At 38.6% G+C, this 21141-nt stretch overlaps 2 protein-coding genes across 2 annotated transcripts in view; both read right to left on the bottom strand.

Moving 5' to 3' along the window:
- Window positions 1-18929, bottom strand: part of LOC107687609 (disintegrin and metalloproteinase domain-containing protein 10-like) — a 20029-nt gene extending 1100 nt beyond the window's left edge. The window contains 14 exon segments of the mRNA XM_016485003.1: window positions 891-1111; window positions 3441-3549; window positions 4481-4664; window positions 4774-4937; window positions 4939-5121; window positions 6203-6366; window positions 6440-6623; window positions 9704-9796; window positions 9878-10003; window positions 10078-10178; window positions 12867-13025; window positions 13739-13857; window positions 17145-17295; window positions 18776-18929. Coding sequence (XP_016340489.1) covers window positions 891-1111; window positions 3441-3549; window positions 4481-4664; window positions 4774-4937; window positions 4939-5121; window positions 6203-6366; window positions 6440-6623; window positions 9704-9796; window positions 9878-10003; window positions 10078-10178; window positions 12867-13025; window positions 13739-13857; window positions 17145-17295; window positions 18776-18827 — 2010 coding nt within the window. The 5' untranslated portion in view covers window positions 18828-18929.
- LOC107687611 (disintegrin and metalloproteinase domain-containing protein 10-like) lies at window positions 6618-8590 on the bottom strand. Its single transcript, XM_016485005.1, has 4 exons — window positions 8490-8590; window positions 8290-8415; window positions 8116-8208; window positions 6618-6687 (listed from the first exon to the last, which is right to left on the bottom strand). The coding sequence occupies exons 1-4, from the start codon at window positions 8529-8531 to the stop codon at window positions 6667-6669; spliced, it is 282 nt and encodes a 93-aa protein (XP_016340491.1). The 5' UTR covers window positions 8532-8590; the 3' UTR covers window positions 6618-6666.
- Window positions 18930-21141: the final 2212 nt, after the last annotated feature.

The following is a 21141-nucleotide window of genomic DNA, read 5'->3' as shown; positions in this document are numbered from 1 at the left end:
AAGCGCCGTGCGCATTTTACTTTCACTTTCTCGAATTGGCGGCAGTTCGGCGTCAATTGCTTGAATGCAACAACAAAATACAACGTCAAACTCACTTTAGCCTATATATAAAACATAGAACTTTTATTAACAAAACAAATACAAATACACCATGCTAATATAAAATAACAAATAACTTACATAAAGTTTAAATGGGTACACAAAACTGGAAATAGGCTAAGTAAACATATATAACATACAACCAAATAAATAAGAAACGTAGGACTTTTATTAGCAAAACGAGTAAGAAAGCTTGGAGGCACACCTTGGTGTCAAATAAAATAAATAAATGACAAAGTTTAAATAAAGTAAAAATCAGCAAACAATGTGGAACCAATTAAATAAGAAACGAATGTTTAAAAAAAACTTCCAAAATCACCTTAGATAAACGGCAAAATCAACACGCTTTTCAAAGTCCAAAATATTGCCAAACAGGCGCTTTTGCATTTCGATTCGAAACTAAATCATCCGCGATCGTCTTGTCTGTCTCACCTCACTCTTCTTGTCAGTCAGCTCGACTCACTCTCCTCACTGGAGAAATTAAATCTGATCTGTGATGCGACTGTCGTTCTGCACGCTGCATTGAGCAGCTGCGTTCAGTTTTTAATCACAGATTCAGCACACGCGCAGAGAGACAAACACAGATTCAGCACACGCGCAGAGACAAACACACAGATTCAGCACAAGCGCAGAGAGACAAACACAGATTCAGCACACGCGCAGAGAGACAAACAGACAGATTCAGCACACGCGCAGAGAGACAAACACACACAGATTCAGCACACATGCAGAGAAACAAACACACAGATTCAGCACACACATTCCCTGACGATCTGAGATGGGACACTTACCACGATCCATTCGGCAATGTTCTCGTACAGCTCCGGGTTGAAGATGGCCTTCTTCAGGCGCGCTAGAGGACCATCGGCGTCCACCAGACGACACTTCATGAAGACATCGCAGTAGCCCTTGAAGTCATTGCAGGGCGAGCCGGCCTGAAGAGTGGTGACCTTCTTATTGAAGAAGCGAGCGAGACGTTCCGAGCCTGTACTGCTGCAGGTGCTGGGGTTCACTGCAGAACACACACACACACGAGAGAGAGAGAGAGAGAGAGAGATTATTTACACATCTCTTCAGAGGCTGAGTGAAATGTCAAAAGTGACCGAATTACACACAATCAGTGTAAAGAATAAAAAAAAAAAAAACACTGTGGACACAACACGGTAGTGTTTATCGCATAATTACATTTTTCCAGACGTGCTGCTGCTGGGATCAGACATGTGACGCTATCAGCTTCTGATAATTGATAAAACCTGAATTATCATAGTGAAATCCATTGAAAGATAAACTTCGCTATTGTTTTTAATGATGTTTTAGTTATTTTTAAACACCAACTGATATTAAAAATATGAAATCTAAATGAATATTTAAATAAATCCACATATAAATCATGATTTAAAGACAAGTGAATATGCAAAGTAGATTTGCATTTCATGTGAGAGCATTTTCTGATTGAAAATAATGAAGTGTGTTGAGCAGGGGAGTAATAACCATCTTTAATTTAAGCACGGTAATTTAATTAGCTAAGTGGTGTTTATTACACAGCTCTCTATATGTGGTTCTGATTGGTCAGTCGCAGCCTTTAGTAATCAGATATAGTCACTGATAAAACAATCTTGTTTCATACAAATGCAACTGGCGCCATCTTGTGTTTCATTTAGCTACTGCACTGAAAAAAGACTAGTTACAGTGCATATTATTCTCCAAATATTCTGGTGTATGCAGAATACATCCGAAACAAAAATGAACTTCATTAAAAATCAGTGCTTTCATATTCACGGATAATACAGGAATTTGAATTTGGCAGCATGATCTTTATTAATCTGACGTGTACATTTGGTTCTGATTATTATAATCCTATATTATTATTAGTCATCATAATTGATCATTAAATTGTGTTGTGTTAAAGTGTTCTGAATCTCGACTTGTTGATGGAAATGAAGCTACCGTGAGAAAAAAGAAATGAAAGCAATTACAGTAATATGCTATCTAGAATTATTAGCTGTTTTGAACAGGATTTTGGCAAGTTTTGTTAAATTTAAGAGTTTAAGACCTTTAAGAAAGAAATTTAAAAGGAATAAATTAAAGGGAACAATATGTCATTATGTTTTCTTAATCAGTTGTTTTAGCACCACTTCAATGTTTGAAAATACAACGTCCAACCAAATCACAATTGTTTTTTTCATTCATTAAAGCAGGGGTGCCCAAACTCGGTCCTGGAGGGCCTGTGTCCTGCAGAGTTTAGCTCCAACCCCAATTAGACACACCTGAACCAGCTAATCAAGCTCTTACTAGGCATGCTAAAACCTTCCCCCCAGGTGTTGAGGCAAGTTGGAGCTAAACTCTGCAGGACACCGGCCCTCCAGGACCCTGCATTAAAGGGTTAGTTCACCCAAAAATGAAATTTACCCCATAATTTCCTCACCCTCAAGCCATTCTAGGTGTGTATGACTTTCTTCTTTCAGACGAATCCAATCAGAGTTATATTAAAAATTGTCCTGGCTCTTCCAAGATTTATAATGGCAGTGGGCGTATGTTTCTGTTCCAACAGTCCAAAAGAAGTCCAAAAAGCGCATCCATCCATCATAAAAAGTGCCTCACATGGCTCCGGGGGGTGAACTAGGATATAGCGTAAGGTCTGGTGAGAATATGCTAGTCTCGCGAGAACCGACGTTTGTTTACAGGAGAGAAGGAAGCAATGCTTTACTTTAGCAAAGGAAAACCAGTCTCCTCCCACATTTTTCTCTACAAATCCTCGTTTTATGCTTCTAATTCGTGACCAGTGTTTTGCTCTCTCTACATTAAAATAACTTTTACTGTACTTCTGATCACACTGCAAAATGTGATGTTCTTCCTCAGTATTTTCCTCAGTCTTGTTTTCCAGTGCAAATGTCTAGATGCATATGATAATAAACAATGGGCTCAGAAAAAATCTACTTAATTTAAAGAGAAACAAGTTTTCATTCCCCACTTTTTGTTATTTGTTCTTGTTTTAATCACAAACTCACTTCATTTTGCTCAGAAAACAAGACTTCATATGTTCATTTTGTATCTCCAGTAAATCTTGATTTAAGGATGTTTAGACATTTGTACTGGAAAACAAGATAAAAATACTGAGAAAGATGTAAATTTTTTGCAGTGCATGCAACATTTATTGCCATGACTTTATGATTTTAAGACTTTCTGCTCTGATTTAAAAACTTTTAGGGCCTTAATTTGTGGACATTTTAAGACCTGCAGAAACCCTGCTTGAAGTGTTGCTGTGCATATAAATTTTCGTGAAATATCAGAATCTGTGCGTGTCACTGTGTGAAGCGGCTGCAGCAGAGGTCTGTACTGACTCTTCTCCATGCAGCACACATGGCAGAGCTCGGTCTCGTCTTTGCCATCCACGCTGGCGCAGGTGCAGACCTCCAGCCCGTACTTCTCACAGATGGAGCCGGAGCAGCCCTGAAACAGAGAGAGCAGGAGTGAGACGGCTGCTCCGTCACTGACACACACACACACACACACACACACACACGCATGTGAAGTAGGGCTGTCAAAAAAATTTCGAATTTCGAATATTCTTCGAATTTAAAATAAAAATCCACATTCGAATGCAAAAACATTGCATTCCAATTTTAGGCGTGCGTTAGGCCGCCTTATCAGTGGCGCACGAGATGCGATGACGATGTAAGTGTCGTTGCGTTATAATGTTTTTGTTAGTCTATCCAGTTGAAGCCACTAGATGCGGCGCTGCTGCGTTGTTCATTACAAATATTGCGTGAAAATAGAACATAAATGCGGAGAAGATCTTGTTTACGTCAAAACTGAAACCAGCCGTTCACACAGAACACATATTTATCACATTTTCTAGAGGGACATCTATCAGCGTTGCACTCGCACAAAGGAGCCGCATGTCTAGAAAGCCATGTAAAATGAATGCAAGTTCAACTTTGAAAAAAACATATCCCGAGACTTTATGGCGGGTTTTCTCCCATCCCACTGCAACTCGTGTTTTTAAATGAAAAATGTACTCTGTGTGATTGGCTTTCGGCCCTTTGTATTAAACTATGCATACATACATAACGCTGTTTTGTTTATAGTTGTTTAAGCAACTTAATTAATTATAACTGGTTTATAAACATTATTTTAAACATTATGCACTTTTTTCACAGATAGTCATGTTATCTTATGCTTTGAATAAACGTGCATTAGTAATATTTTGCTCGATGCGCCCTCTTGTGGCCTCAGGAGAGAAGCCAAAAGCTATTCTTCACCATAACGGAAATTATGCATTTAAAATTTGAATATAATTCGAATTTTGATAATATTTAAGTACAAAATTCGAATTTAGTTTTTCAGCCATTCTGACAGCCCTAACGTGAAGATCACTCACCCCGTTCAGGCAGACCTGCGTGTCCCCGTGGCAGGCGGTGAAGTTGGCTTTGGGCTCTGAGGTGGGGCACTGGGCCGAGGCGCCGTTACACATGCCTTGATGAGCACACTCCGACTCCTCACGACACTTCTCGTTGCGGCTCTTGTAGGAGCACTCGCCCGTGCAGCAGGGACCCTGACTCGGACTGCACACCACACACCACACAGATCACGTCATTCATGAGCATCAGATCAACACCTGAAACTAAATATCAATCCAATAGAAATAACGATGGAGAAACATGAGCTTTGTACCTGCAGACTTTGTTGGGCTTGAGTTTGCATTTCTTGATGTCTGGCTGATTGGCGTCGTAGCAGCACTCGTCTTTACACTGATCGCTGTAGCCGCAATCACACTCCTCACCCGGCTCCACCAGACCGTTCCCGCAGATATGCCGTCCCGTCGCTCTGAGACTCACCTACGAAACAGCTGCCGCGCTTCTTCTCCAGCACCTGGCTGATGTTCTTGACGCTGCAGACGGAGAACTTGTTGTTATTCAGCTTGTCTCCAGAAGTGGCTCGCGCGTACATGATGTAGTTCCCTCGCTCCTTCTTATCCTGGCTCTTGGACTCGCCCGGAGTGCACTCTGACCCGGAGTCATGCTGTGGACCATCATCATCATCACCATCTTTAAAGTCTCACAGCTCTTGAGACACTGAGATGAATAATAATCTTTTATTTATTTATATTTACATCAGGGTTTCTGCTGGTTTTATGGAGGTAAATTTAAGACTTTTTAAGACCTTTTCAAAAAGAAATTGCAAGGAATAAATTGAATGGAACGCAATATGTTCTTTTAATGAGTTGCATTATATACACTTCAGAGTTTAAAAATACAGTTTTCAATAGATCTCCATTACTTTTTTAACCAGTCTACAGTCTTAAATATCTCTGCTCACAAACTATACTAGAATATGAAACAACTTTTACTGTATCTTCTGCAAAACAACTGCTGCTCTTCCTCAGTGTTTCTGTCTCGTTTTCCAGTGCAAATGTCTGAAGATCCTTAAATCAATATACTGTACATTTACTTGAGAAGCAAAATGATGCAAGTCTTGTTTTCTGTGAATCTGATCAAAATGAAGTGAGTTTATGAAAAAAAAACAAGAACAAATATATGGAATCAGAAAAATCTACTTAATTCAAAGGGAAACAAGTCTTCATTCCCCATTGGCAGATATTTGTTCTTGTTTTAATCATAAACTTGCTCCATTTTGCTCAGTTTTTCAGAAATCTAGACATCATGCGTTCTTTTGCATCTCTTGTAAATGTATCTTGATTTAAAGACGTTTAGACATTTGTACTGGAAAACAAGACAAAAATACTGAGGAACAGATTAATTTTTAGCAGGTCACGCAACATCTAATTCAATTGATTAATTTAAGACTTTCTGCTCTGATTTAAGATTTTTTTAAGTCCTTAATTTGTGGAAGGACAAACTAAAACTTAACACATTTTTAAGACCAGCAGAAACCCTGAATGAATCAAGGAATAAATAAATCTGGTTGAAGTCATTAGTGTATCTGTTTTCAGACACAAACTAGCAGTCAAACATCTCCTCATGTCAGAGTGCCAGTGCAGTGACAGACACTCTCAAATAAGACACATGAAATGTAGTGATTTCAGCTCTGCTCACTCTGGACCTTCATCAGGGATGTCTGCTGGATCTTCATCAGCACTCACCGGGGAACCGAAGTTGTGTCCGACCTCGTGAGCGAAGGTGATGTGTGAGACTTTAGGAGGCACGTGCGAGGCGTAGTTCTGCACCGTGATGATCCCAGTGTTCAGAGACTTCTTCTTCCCGTCAGAATACAGCTTATTCTTCTCACAGATTCCACCAGAGCTCCCTGAGAAACACACGGCAGCATCAGAACCAGCCTGACGGAGAAAGCGCTTCATCTGAAGGGAAATCTTAATTACCGGCTGGAGCGCCGACCCAGGCCAGACCCAGCACGCCGTCGTCAAAGTCTCGGTCGGTGAAGACGTACGCCAGGCAGTAATCGTCGTGATTCTGCTCCGAGTTCAGCTCCAGAAACTTCTCCACGCCGATGTTAGCGAAGCGGAAAGGGTTGGAGCGATCGCGCTCGTCGCTGGTGGTGTTTATCTGAGACGAGACCAGCAGCGCTGTTAGAAACCAGCTGCTGTGCCTAAAGCTGGCTTATTAAAAACTAAAACCACCAAAAAAACATTACTTACTTAATTTAAAATAATATATATAAATACACTGTATATATAATATCTTCAAAAATGTTATTTCAGCTAGTTTTATATTTCAACATTTCACATTTTCAAGTCAATATGGAAGCCCATTTTTGCAACATAAGAAAAAAAATCATGCTTTGATAAATAATCATCATTAAATAAAAACTCGAAATGCTTTATGGAAACATTTCCAACTTTTTGTCATAATTTTGTCTGTTAAATATATTTATATTATATTATATCAAATATATTTTTCTTAAATATGATCTTTTTTCATGGGGAAGTCGTGGCCTAATGGTTAGAGAGTCGGACTCATAACCCAAAGGTTGTGGGTTCGAGTCTCGTACCGGCAGGGATTGTAGGTGGGGGGAGTGAATGTACAGCGCTCTCTCCCACCTTCAATACCACGACTGAGGTGCCCTTGAGCAAGGCACCGAACCCCAACTGCTCCCCGGGCGCCGCAGCATAAATGGCTGCCCACTGCTCTGGGTGTGTGTTCACGGTGTGTGTGTGTTCACTGCTGTGTGTGTGCACTTTGGATGGGTAAATGCAGAGCACTAATTCCGAGTATGGGTCACCATACTTGGCCACATGTCACGTCACTCACTTCACTTTTTTCTCATGTGGTGGAAATTGGCTTCCATAACGTACTAAAATAACAAAAATTAAAACTGAAATAAAAATTTATAAAAAACTACAGATGTTTAAAAAAAATTAATAAATAAAGACAATTAAATGACTAAACTTTAACTAAAATGAAAACGGAAAATATTAAAAGAAAAAAATCGGATCTAATTCAAAATATTATTAATACATTTTTTGTAACTAATATTATTTGTAACTAAATATTAGTTACAAACCAACTTGTGTGTATAACAGGGTTATTTACTAAAACTGAAATTATATAAAAAAAAAAAATTTAAAATTAAATAAATGTTAACTAGAAATAAACTATAAAAACTAAAAACACAATTTCAGCTAGTTGCTAAGACAACATTTCTCATTTTGTTTAGTTTAAGTCGATATGGAAGCATTATATATCACGTAAGGGGAAAAAAAGTCATGCTTTGGTAAATAATCATGACATTAAAAGTCATAATTCTGACATAAAATCTGAAATAATGACAAAAAAAAAGTCAAATATATGATTCAACAATGTATTTTTTTTCCTTACATGGTGGACATGGGCTTCGATAAAGTACGAAAAAACTTAAAACTGAAACAATAGAAAAAAAGACAACAATATGACTAAAACTTGAAAATTAAAATGATAATAGAAAAAAAACTAACTAACATTATAATGGTATCTGAATGATGTGAACTATCTAGAAGCGATTAGAGTCCTCAGGAGTTGAGTCTTTCTCTGCACATGCACTAATATGACATGAAATCACCCGTATCCTCTTGACCATGAAACTGATGTTGCGGATGCCCATGAAGTCTGTGCCCTGGTAGATGGCATCAATGGCCTTGACGTGACTGGAGATCTGCGCAGGAACACAGAGCAGCATCATCATCATCATCATCATCACTCACTGATCTAGCTGTCTCCGCAGGTCAGGACGCACCTGAGCGATCACGGCCTCTCTGGTCTTGTAGTACTTGTAGAAGAGGTGATCGGTTTGGATGAAGAGCTGGCAGGTGTTCTTCTCCACCTGCGTCATCCTCTTCTTCCTCAGCAACACGTGATCCTCCTGAAGGGAAAGACAGACGCTTGTGCAGCTGCAGTTTCTCTGAATAAGGAGTCAAGCAGACTCAGATGTCTGACCTTGGCCGGTTCCTCCAGCGCCGACGCCTGATACTTCTTCATTCGCTCAAACACAGACGAATCTGCACAGCCGCCTTCCGGCCCGTATCTGTGCGGATGGGGAAGTCGTGGCCTAATGGTTAGAGAGTCGGACTCATAACCCAAAGGTTGTGGGTTCGAGTCTCGTACCGGCAGGGATTGTAGGTGGGGGGAGTGAATGTACAGCGCTCCTTCCCACCTTCAATACCACGACTGAGGTGCCCTTGAGCAAGGCACCGAACCCCAACTGCTCCCCGGGCGCCGCAGCATAAATGGCTGCCCACTGCTCTGGGTGTGTGTTCACGGTGTGTGTGTGTTCACTGCTGTGTGTGTGCACTTTGGATGGGTAAATGCAGAGCACTAATTCCGAGTATGGGTCACCATACTTGGCCACATGTCACGTCACTCACTTCACTTTTTTCTCATGTGGTGGAAATTGGCTTCCATAACGTACTAAAATAACAAAAATTAAAACTGAAATAAAAATTTATAAAAAACTACAGATGTTTAAAAAAAATTAATAAATAAAGACAATTAAATGACTAAACTTTAACTAAAATGAAAACGGAAAATATTAAAAGAAAAAAATCGGATCTAATTCAAAATATTATTAATACATTTTTTGTAACTAATATTATTTGTAACTAAATATTAGTTACAAACCAACTTGTGTGTATAACAGGGTTATTTACTAAAACTGAAATTATATAAAAAAAAAAATTTAAAATTAAATAAATGTTAACTAGAAATACAATATAAAATATAAAAACACAATTTCAGCTAGTTGCTAAGACAACATTTCTCATTTTGTTTAGTTTAAGTCGATATGGAAGCATTATATATCACGTAAGGGGAAAAAAAGTCATGCTTTGGTAAATAATCATGACATTAAAAGTCATAATTCTGACATAAAATCTGAAATAATGACAAAAAAAAAGTCAAATATATGATTCAACAATGTATTTTTTTTCCTTACATGGTGGACATGGGCTTCGATAAAGTACGAAAAAACTTAAAACTGAAACAATAGAAAAAAAGACAACAATATGACTAAAACTTGAAAATTAAAATGATAATAGAAAAAAAACTAACTAACATTATAATGGTATCTGAATGATGTGAACTATCTAGAAGCGATTAGAGTCCTCAGGAGTTGAGTCTTTCTCTGCACATGCACTAATATGACATGAAATCACCCGTATCCTCTTGACCATGAAACTGATGTTGCGGATGCCCATGAAGTCTGTGCCCTGGTAGATGGCATCAATGGCCTTGACGTGACTGGAGATCTGCGCAGGAACACAGAGCAGCATCATCATCATCATCATCATCACTCACTGATCTAGCTGTCTCCGCAGGTCAGGACGCACCTGAGCGATCACGGCCTCTCTGGTCTTGTAGTACTTGTAGAAGAGGTGATCGGTTTGGATGAAGAGCTGGCAGGTGTTCTTCTCCACCTGCGTCATCCTCTTCTTCCTCAGCAACACGTGATCCTCCTGAAGGGAAAGACAGACGCTTGTGCAGCTGCAGTTTCTCTGAATAAGGAGTCAAGCAGACTCAGATGTCTGACCTTGGCCGGTTCCTCCAGCGCCGACGCCTGATACTTCTTCATTCGCTCAAACACAGACGAATCTGCACAGCCGCCTTCCGGCCCGTATCTGTGCGGATACTCTGGATCACATGACAGAGAGGGACAGACCGTCAGCATGTTACAATCACGAAACCCAGTCAAAGCAGCGGCTCTCACGTCACTCTGAACACGAGCACCAGTGAGCAGGATCAGAGGAGTTAAAGGGGTCATATGATGCGATTGAGGACCTACAATAATGTACAGTATTTGAAAAATAATGTGTTTTTTGGACATTAAAGCATGTCAACATATTCTGTTACACCAAATACACAAAATAATGATCTTTAAAAAAAGCATCATATGACCCCTTTAAACAGGAACATGTGACCGCTGAATGACCAATCAGAATCAAGTGCTCCAGAGAGACGAGCTCATTAGTTAATATATGAACTAGCATTATCAATGTGCAATTCTGTTACAGTATTTATGAACATCAGTTAATCAAAATACAGCTGAGGTTTATTTAATAATGTTAACAGATAGAACTTTTTTGATTTTAATTGCGTATTAGTAATTGTTGAATTTAACATTAACTAAGATTAATAAATGCTTTAAATACTTTTCATTGCTAGTTGCTGTTAACTGATGTTGACAAATGGAAACTTATTGTAAAGTGTTACCAACAACTCAGTTTATGATTATGAACAGGGGCAATCAATCAATCCATCAGCACTAGGGATGTTCATTTTGGTTATTTTTCCTAACCGACAACCGACGCTCGTTAACTGATTATTAACCATTAACCGACAAGATTATTTTAAATGAGAATTTAATTAAATTAGAAAGGATACGTGTCTGTGACCCGTTAAAAAATAGTAACATGTGTTTCCCTGGATTTATTTTACATGCGCAAAAAGCAGCAAACAACAGAACATGAGGATTCACATGGTCTTCGTATCACATCACGCACCTGCAGCGCTTCTGCCAGCGGAGAAAAACATCATAAAGCTAGGCTATAAGCCTATATACGAGAAATATATTTTTACTTAAATAATAAATTAAGAAAACGAAAGAAAAACTGTGCAACAAGTAGCCTAGTATGCAGAGTTTCGGTTCATTTTTGTGCTGCGCGAAAGGAAACAGACGGCAGAAAGCGGCATCCTATTTTTCTTTAGGCTTATTTTACAAAAGCACAAAGATTTGTTTTTATTGTGAATGTACACAAATAAAGGCAAACCTTTTACATTCCGATTTTCTTTAGGACTACAAGGAGTAGTTTCTTCCACTGTTAGAAGGAAGAAATTCAAGTGATTGCGCCGGTGCCGCATGTGCACACAGTTAAGCATTGCTACCTTGACAATGCAGCCTGTTCATTATCATAATAAAATACAGTCAGTAAAACATATGGGAAAAACACACTGCTCAGTTTAAATATGTAGTCGAATCTGTGCCGTTAAGCGTTATCACCGTATTGCCGTGATGTTATGCAAAACATTTAGTTTTACGTGGATATTGAAACGCGTGTGAAGTAGACCTACATAATAAATAATATTTTGGCATTCAAATACATTGCGAATACGGAAACATTTGATTTTGTGTCGAATGAGAGACCCAACGTTGGCTTCAGTTTCGTTTTAGCCTAAATTAATTTGTTTTGGCTTGTCGTATATACAGGTGCATCTCAAATTAGAATGTCGTGGATACTTTCCAGAAGGCCAACAATTCACTAAAAATGTTTTTTTTATTGGTCTTATGAAGTATTCTAATTTGTTGATAGTAAATTGGTGGGTTTTTGTTAAATGTGAGCCAAAATCATCACAATTAAAAGAACCAAAGACTTAAACTACTTCAGTCTGTGTGCATTGAATTTATTTAATACACGAGTTTCACAATTTGAGTTGAATTACTGAAATAAATGAACTTTTCCACTTCATTCTAATTTATTGAGATGCACCAGTAGCTATAGCTTCTTATATTTTTAATTCTTGTTCTTTTCTAAACACTGTTAATTGAAAGGATTTGTTGTGGAGTGAGGGGAACTAAAATAGCCTAGCTATGTTTACAGTGTTTATTATAATGTTTGTAAACATTTCGTGCCTATTTCTGAATGAAATAATAAAATGCGACTTGTTTTTTTTTCCTCTAAAAAAAAAAAACGAAATTCTTTTTATAAGCGTAGCGTATTTCAACCATGCAGCAAACCTTTTTTAATATTTTGATAAATTACAAAAAATAAATAAAAAGAATGACTGATACAGGTGTGTGCAGATCTTGCTTTCTCCATAAATGATCTGAAACAATGAATCTGCTGAAGTGAATCGCACACTGCTTGAGTTAGTAGCATCACTAGTTTAGGCAACTTTTACTCTCAGTTTGGCAAAAACATTTTCAGAGCAGCACTAGGAGGCTGGAATGAAGACTAAAGCGGTTTTAATGGTTGTTTTGTAGCTGTTTGCTCATGAGGCGCTGAAGGCTGGATAAACTCCCTCTCCAGATGAAGGTGTGATCTATGAATGCATCTCTCACATACTGCACATGATCTCAGTGATGATGTCAATAATTCAGACACGTGTTTTCTCATTGGATAAAGACACGCTATCTCATGAGTAATAATGAGACACTGATGAGGCAGAGACGCACTAGAATGTGAGAAGCGACACATCCTGATGAAGATGAAAACTGAGCAAAAGAGCTCGTGATTCTCCTATGATTAAAATGAATGCATGCTAACATCGTCTTTAATGATGTTCAGTGTAGTTTAGTGCTCTGCAGCCAGACGGCTCACTCACGGATGTCGTCCTCGTGGTAGATGACGGAGTGGAACGGGACGTTCTTGTCCTGCAGGTATCTCTCGACCGGCTCCACGTAATACGTCCCTCGATGGGTCTGAATGAAGCCCTCGAACGTCCCGTCCATGACCGAGCCGTGCGTCAGAGAGCCGTGTTCACCTGAGGAGAGACGGATCAAACCTCACTAACTCACGAGAAGAGCCGGATCTCCGGTCAGCAGCAGGAAACTCCACAAGAGACACAATATCAGCCAATTACATCACAGCCAAACCAACCAGATTCATTCAGCTCCGCAAGACTGGTTCATGTTTCTGAGAGTCTCTTCTACTCACCACGGCTGCTTTTATTTAATCAAAAATACAGTACAAACTGTGAAATATTATTACATTACACAGCTGTTTTCTCTGTGAATATCTGTTAAACTGTAATGTATTTCTGTGATGCAGTGCTGTATTTTCAGCATCATTACTCCAGTCTTCAGTGTCACATGATCTTCAAAAATCAGTATAATATGCTGATTTGCTGCTCAAGAAACATTTTTATTATCGATATGGAAGCATTATATATGCACGATTATTATCAATGTTGAAAACAGTTGTGCTGCACAATATTTTTGTGGAAACTGTGATGCATTTTATTTTTCAGGATTCACAGATGAATAAAGTTCAAAAGAACAGCATTTATTTGAAATAGAAATTTGCTGTAACATTATAAATGTCTTTACTGCCACTTTTGATCAGTTTAATGCATCCTCGATGGATAGACGTATTGATTTCTTTCCTTGAAGGGTGTGTAAACACACTGGGATTCATTAAGGATAATGTAAGCCTCATCTAAATGTCCCGACGGCTGTGATTGGCGTTTCTGCTCACCGTACAGTTCTCCAGTGTAGATGTGCGAGGTGTCGTAGTCCAGCTCCTCTCCAGACATCTCCAGCTTAAAGCCGTCTGAAAACAGCCTGCTGTCTCGCTTCATTCGGAGGCTGAAATGTCTGAGAGATGGAAACAAGCAGCAAGAAGAGATGAACACACACACATCACGGGACGAGAGATGGTCACACGACCTCAGCTCTACTGTCACTCAGACACTGACGAATCACTGATACGACCTCATCGGTCCACAGACGGACAAATCCACTGACTTAGATTCTCTCTCAGAAACACAGGCTCAAAGCTGTCACTGGGGTAGCACTTTTTCAGAAGGTTCATCATCACTGTACCTCATTTAGCTCTGAACGGTCTGCACTGGTCCCTAAATGATACAGATCAGTCCATAAATACACACATTAGTACTTTAGTAAAGCTGCCGCCCCAGTGACAGCTTTTGTACCTGTGTTTCAGAGAGTGTTGAGACTGAAAAACCCAGAGTTCAACAGAAATAATGTAGATCTAGTGTACGGCCATCAGATCTCTCAATGCTGTCTGGATAAATTCTAAACAAAAAACATTTCTCATCATATACACTGCTGTTCAAAAGCTTGGGATCAGTGAGATTTGTAATGTGTTTTAAAGAAGTCTCTTCTGCTCAAGCCTGCATTTATTTGATCAGGAATACAGTAGAAACCGTAATATTGTGAAATATTATTACCATTTAAAATAATGGTTTTCTATTTCAATATACTTCAACATGTAATTTATTCCTGTGATCAAAGCTGAATTTTCAGCATCATTGCTACAGTCTTCAGTAGGGCTGCACGATATATCGAAATTATAGAAATGTAAATATCGCAATATGCATATCGCAAGGGCGTGCGATATCTGAATCATTTTAATAATAGGCTATTTAAATCAAAATGTTGCAAAAGGTCAAAGTTTTAGTTCGACGTATAGCAGAGAATTGCTTGACGTTACAAAGAGTTATTAAGTGCAATAAGTTGCAGAAAACAACTCTTTGCCGTCTCGTCTTGCTGTCAGACTCACACCTGAAGCGTGCATACAAGCGCATCTCGCACAGCGTATCTTCCGTTCTGCCGCACACGTGCAAAGCACACGCGCACACACTATTCTCTTTCTATGAAACCTGTAAACCGCATTCACCGGTTCTAACTCTATAGCGATATCAACTCTATAGCGGCTTACCCGAGCATTGCAATTCATTCGCTTTCGCAAATGGCTTTCCCAACTAATTTATGCGTGTGTGCGGCACATTATTTCTTCTTAGAGGGAACATTGGCCTTGGCCATTCAAAGCGGCCAAGGTTCCTAGACCTTCTGCCGTCAGTCTGAAGATCTGGCTATGCACGACTAGTTAGTATGGCGTTCGGACGGATTCTTTAATATGACGTTGCAACATGCACTTGTCTCACTGAACGTCTCACTGACGTCTTAAATGTTAGTTTTTTTTTTGCTATTTAATCCATTCATTTTAAGACGCAGACGAGGCGTAGACGTGACATAGACGTCACGCAGACGTCACGTAAATCACGTGTATGACGTCTGCGTCTGACTTTTTTTTTTTTTTAATTGCAGTTTTTAGTTCGTCTGTCTTTTTCCCGGCTAACATACAATATACATTATGTATTAAATAGAAATATATTCATATATAATAATATAAAATTTAGACATTTTTTTTTCCATTACACTCTTTGTAATAAGACATTTGGGGCTGTTACCAAACCAATAAAATCATTATAAACAAAATTCATCTTTGCAAAGCAGAGGAAACACAGAAGCTGCATCTGAAGAGGAAACACTGTTTAATGCAGGACATGAATGCTTTAACCTGCAGTTACAATGGGAATCATCAATTTTGTTTAGAATTTATCCAGGGAATCACTCTTTGTGTGATACTCTCTTCCCCATCACACAGCTGCTGTTGCAGCCATTACAATATTTGTAATATTGCGCTTTGCTGGACATGGAGGCGCCAGCGCGATCCCCCCCCCAAATAACAGTGGTAACTTAAAGATAAGCTGTCATTTTTGCTCATAAAAGGTACGAGTATACATCATTCGGAACTGCAAAAAATTGTGCACTCACAATATCAATATCACGTAAAACAAACAAACAGGAAAACCAACAGGATGCGCATTTTGCGTCTCTGACTTGAGCAGGAGGGCTTCACAAAAATGAACCGAAACTCAGCGAATACTTGCCTCATAGACATGATAAACATATCTATAAAATGCTTTCCCAGTCTTCAGGGTCCACATGATCTTCAGAAATCATTCTAACATGCTGATTTATTATCAGTGCTGGAAACTGTTGTGCTGCTTAACTTTTTTTTTTTGTGGAAACTGGGATATTTTTTTCAGGATTCTCTGATGAATAAAAAGTAAAAAAAAAAAAAGGAAGAGCATTTATTTGAAATAGGAATCTTTTCTAACAATATACACTACAGTTCAAAAGTTTGGGGTCAGTTTTTTTCTTTTTCTTTTTTTTCCTTTTGTTAAATTGATAAAAAGTGTCAGTAAAGACATTTCTAATGTTGCAAAAGATTTAATAATTCAAATAAATGCTGTACTTCTGAACTTTCTATTCATCTGTGAGTCCTGAAAAACAAATTGTATCAGTTTCCCCAAAAATATTGTGCAGCACGACTGTTTTCAACATTGATGGTAATCAGAAATGTTTGTTGAGCAGCAGATCAGCATATTAGAATGATTTCTGAAGATCATGTGACACTGAAGACTGCAGTAATGATGCTGAAAATACAGCTGCGCATCACAGAAATACATTACAGTTTAACAGAGATTCACATAGAAAACAGCTGTTTTACATTGTAATATTTCACAACTTTACTGTTTTTTTCTGATCAAATAAATGCAGGCTTGGTGAACAGAAGAGACTTTTTAAAAAAACATAAAAAATCGTACTGATCCCAAGCCTTTGAACGGCAGTGTGGATTAACAATCAGAGATAATTATCATGACGAGATCAGACAAGCGAGTCTTTTAGCTTTTATAAATCTTCTCTTAAGCTTTTATGTGATTATTTTGTAATTGTTTTTTTTTTTTTTTACTACATTCTACTTAATTTGTTCTGATGCAGTTTTAATTTTGCCTTTCAAAGTATATGTACTTTTGTAAAGCGCTTTGAGATGCAACTTTTAAAGGCTCTATGAAAAATAAAGTTTATTATTATTTTGCTGCGTTCAAGCTGTCTGCATTACTGCACATATGAAACAATAACTATGAGCCGTTCACATCACGTGCAAATCATTTCTGTGATGCCAAGATGGGTCCAAGGAGTTTGAGCAACAGTACACCGATCCCCCGCTGAAGTTCCGACCATCATCAGAAGGCACATGACCCGCTGAAGACGCTCCGCTCGAGACTCACCTGCCGTGTGCGTGGAACTCCAGCTGCAGCTCGCGCTCCTGCAGTGACAGCGCTCTCTTCGCTCTCTGGTGCCGGCTGTGCAGCAGCTCCGTGTCGTACGACAGACCCTCATAGTGCCGGATGTACTTGCTCAGGGGGTTGCCATAGTAACCTGTCAGACCACATGTGACAATGAGCACGCCTGCGATTGGCCCGCGGTGATCACATGACTCATTCTTCAGTACAACGAGCTCATTTCACACGTAACACACCAGATATCTGCAGTTACAGCGAGGTGAAAGGAAATACGAGCACATCAGCATAAACTGAGGACAAACGTGTGTATGAAACGTCTTCAGATCTTTCATGAAGCCCATCACATATATACAGGATAATAACTAATACAGCACAGTGCAACATGAAAGAAACACATTATTCATTTCATCTAGTACCAACATGAAGGGAATTCTTATGAAAAGTGTGAGCCGTCAGTTCAACATTAAAAAGCAAAGCTGCCTTCCAATGAGCCGGATTTATTCATGCAGTTCTTGTAATAACACATGTATAAGACAGAATATTACAGGTTTAAAAGCTATGGCTGATGATGGGTTATAATTGCAAAAAACATCTCATTTTAAAAGCATAAAATGCACATCCTTCTTCTTGTACATTCCTGTTCATCTGTATATGTACTGTGTTTAAGTCTACTGTATACTGTCCTGTACTTCAGGCTTCTTTCTTTGTTACCATCTTATTATCTCGGTTTATTTTTTCTTGTATACTTTAGAAATAATTGCAGTTTATGGAGTGGACCTGATGTACATTTCACTGATAAAAATATTGAATCGTAAAAGCTTTTGTTACTTATAAAATATACTTTTATTTTTTCTTGTATACTTTAGAAATAATTGCAGTTTATGGAGCGGACCTGATGTACATTTCACTGATAAAAATATTGAATCGTAAAAGCTTTTGTTACTTATAAAATATACTGGGGGGGGAAAAAAACTTATTTGCCAAGGCAAATGTTCAAATTTTCATTAAGTTTAAGTAGAAGAAATAAAATAGCGAAGACTAAACCTCAAATAAAAATGATTTACAATCTAATAAATTAAAAAAAACACTAAAAATTGCTACAACTTTAAAATGAAAACTACAACAGTGCATCAATCACACAAAAATAACAATATCAATAATATCAACTTTAAATGAATGAAGATCATATTGCTGAAATGAAACCTTATTTGAAGAGAATATCTTGTGCATGTATTTTTGTAGTTTTGCAGAGCGATCCGGCTCAGACCTGCTGCAGTAAACACGCAGTAAACAGCAGTCTCGGGATGAAGCAGAAGTGTTTATGGATGAAGCCTCGTCCATCTTACGCTGGATGTGTGTTCACGTTAGCTCTCCTCTACCGGCCGCGGATCCTCGCGTCCCTGGGCTCATTCGACTCTTTTCAGCTCAAAGAACCCTTCGGGCCCGAATCCGCCGCGAACATCGACGGGACATCGGCGGATTTGCGGGAATGTGGGAGTAACGGCCGCGCTAGCGTTAGCCGAGACGCGCGCTCGCAGCATCCCTGAACAAGAGCCGAACCGAACCGAACCGAACCGCGTCCAAACGCTCGCTCGCACACACGCACGCACACTCACCTCGAGCGGACCTGAGGGCGCAGAAGAGGCACAGCAGCACCGACAGACGCATGTTTAGCGCATGGATGATGGACGGGCTGGGTTTTATTGTTTACAGCCTCAGCCTCAGCCTCGGGTTCGGGGATTGCGTGCTGACGTCAGACGCACAGAGGCCGTCAGCGAGCCCCTCCCCCACGCTCAAGAGCCGCGCGGTGCTGCGAGAAACCCATTGCATGTAATTTACAGAACCAGATTTTTTAAAGAATTAAGAGTAACTGGAGTACATTACATGCTAAAAGGCTAGTAATCAGATTACAGTTACTGTTTTATGGATTACATGATTACATGCTATTCACACAACAGCAGTAAATGATCATTTAGCCTACTGATTCTTCCTAATTATTTTTTCTCTTTGAAATTTTCCTTTCTAAAATATTACTGTGTGTCATATTGCATTTACTATATTCACACGTTGTTTAAATAAACGAGCAAGCCATGCTTCTGAATTTGAGGGAGAGAGGTATAAACAGATGATCAGTAGCTGTGAAATCATCTCATCCAGTGACCTGCTGACTCTGGACTAAACTATTTCAGACCCGGAACACTTTGATCTCATTGCTGATTTCATGTTTATTAATGTTTGTTCGTGTAATGCAGGGATTCCCAAACGTTTTGTCACCAAAAACCCCTTAGAATAAAATATTTACTTGAAATATCTCTGAGAAAGTTCATATTCCAATAATTTAACAATTCGCATGTTTACAGTTCTCTGATGTTGGTTAAAGGCCACACTGACATTTAGTATTTCAATTATTATGATTATTATCATTTAATTATTAGCCTTGTATCGCCTCACAAACCCACTGCAGTTCTGACATTAAACCCAGTTTGGGAAACTTTGCTGTAATGTAATGTTTAATTCATTTTGTGATGCTGATATAAAAAGAATAGAATGTATTTTCTTTCGCTTTGTTTTGTTTTTATATCAACGTGTTACATTTAATGATAAGTTTAAAACACTAACCTAATCTGTAATCAGTAACAGACAGACATTAGACTCAGAAGTGTATTTTTTCCACAAACGGACTGATTTTTGGAGCAACTCTGTGTTTACGTCTTGATGACTTCTTACAGTAACAACATACAGTGAAAAACTGATTTTTTTTCTGAGTTTTTTGTTTTTTTTTACACAGCTGAGTTAAGGCTCAAAATGCTGTAAACACCAGACTAAATGATGTTTTTCAAGAAAACAGTCATGGTTTTAGTGTAAATGCACCTGTCTCCTCTGAGCAGCATTAATCAGTCTGTGTAAAGACACAAGCGCCTCTGTGCCACCTTTGCAGTAACTCTGGTGTTAATAGAAAGCACCGTGCACTAATACAAGTGTTTTCTTATCAAGCATAGCGAACTGTTTTTGCAAAGCCCATTCATATGTATTAAGATTTGTTCCGCTTCCACTGGCATCGTTTTTTGTTTTTTTTTAAACCAACAAAAATTTATTAATCTTCAAGATTTTTAACCCTTTAAATGGCAGTTTCTTTACATAACACGGTCGTTTTTATGAAAAAAATATTTTGCTTATACTCAGTGCTACACTCTAAAAAATGCTGGGTTGTTTCAACCCAACTTTGGGTCAAATATGGACTAACCCAACTTTTGGGTTAAAACTTTAATTAAAAAATGTAACCCAACAGCTGGGTTAGTCCATATTTGACCCAAGGTTGGGTTGAAACAACCCAGCACTTTTTAGAGTGTAGCATGATTAAAAATGACATTAATTTTGATGCATTTTTTGTGCAGTGTTATATTAAAAAATATATATAAACCATATCCATACCAACACACTCACAGAATTATGATTACAAACTCTCAATCTAATTGGTCTTTTTTTTTTTCTTCAGCAGAATCAGAAAAGCAGCGTTTGCTCCATGGGCCAAACATGAGAAAACAGTGCTATCACGTGGAGGGAAAAATAGTAACAATGTTAACAAAGGCTGCGTGATTCTGCTCTTAAATGGCACTGGGATTTTTTTGCCCTGAAGGTCCAGAGTGTAGCTATTTTTTATTTTGTGTGTATACCTACTGTAAAATAGATTTAAGAAAGAAAATGAAGGCAATATATATATATATATTAAAACAACACATGCAGGTCCATTGCACAATGATCAATAAAAGAAAAAGACAAGAATATGCCTGAAGAGCACAAGGTTAACCCTTATCCACATGGCTTTCTGAGTTGTTGGAAAGACTGGTTAACCTATGATTTTTTTCTTGATATTTAAAGTTATGAACAGATCAACACTCGGGTGTGTTGAGGAATATGTGAACAGAAGAGGCGACGACACAGAGAACAGATCTACTGCTCCTTACTGCAGCCTTTCTGTGGC

The sequence above is a fragment of the Sinocyclocheilus anshuiensis genome, unplaced genomic scaffold, assembly GCF_001515605.1.
Source record: "Sinocyclocheilus anshuiensis isolate Anshui unplaced genomic scaffold, SAMN03320099.WGS_v1.1 scaffold1993, whole genome shotgun sequence".
In the NCBI taxonomy this organism is placed as follows: Eukaryota; Metazoa; Chordata; class Actinopteri; order Cypriniformes; family Cyprinidae; genus Sinocyclocheilus; species Sinocyclocheilus anshuiensis.
Note: the sequence above shows the minus strand (reverse complement) of the source record. Positions and strands in the feature narration are given on the sequence as shown.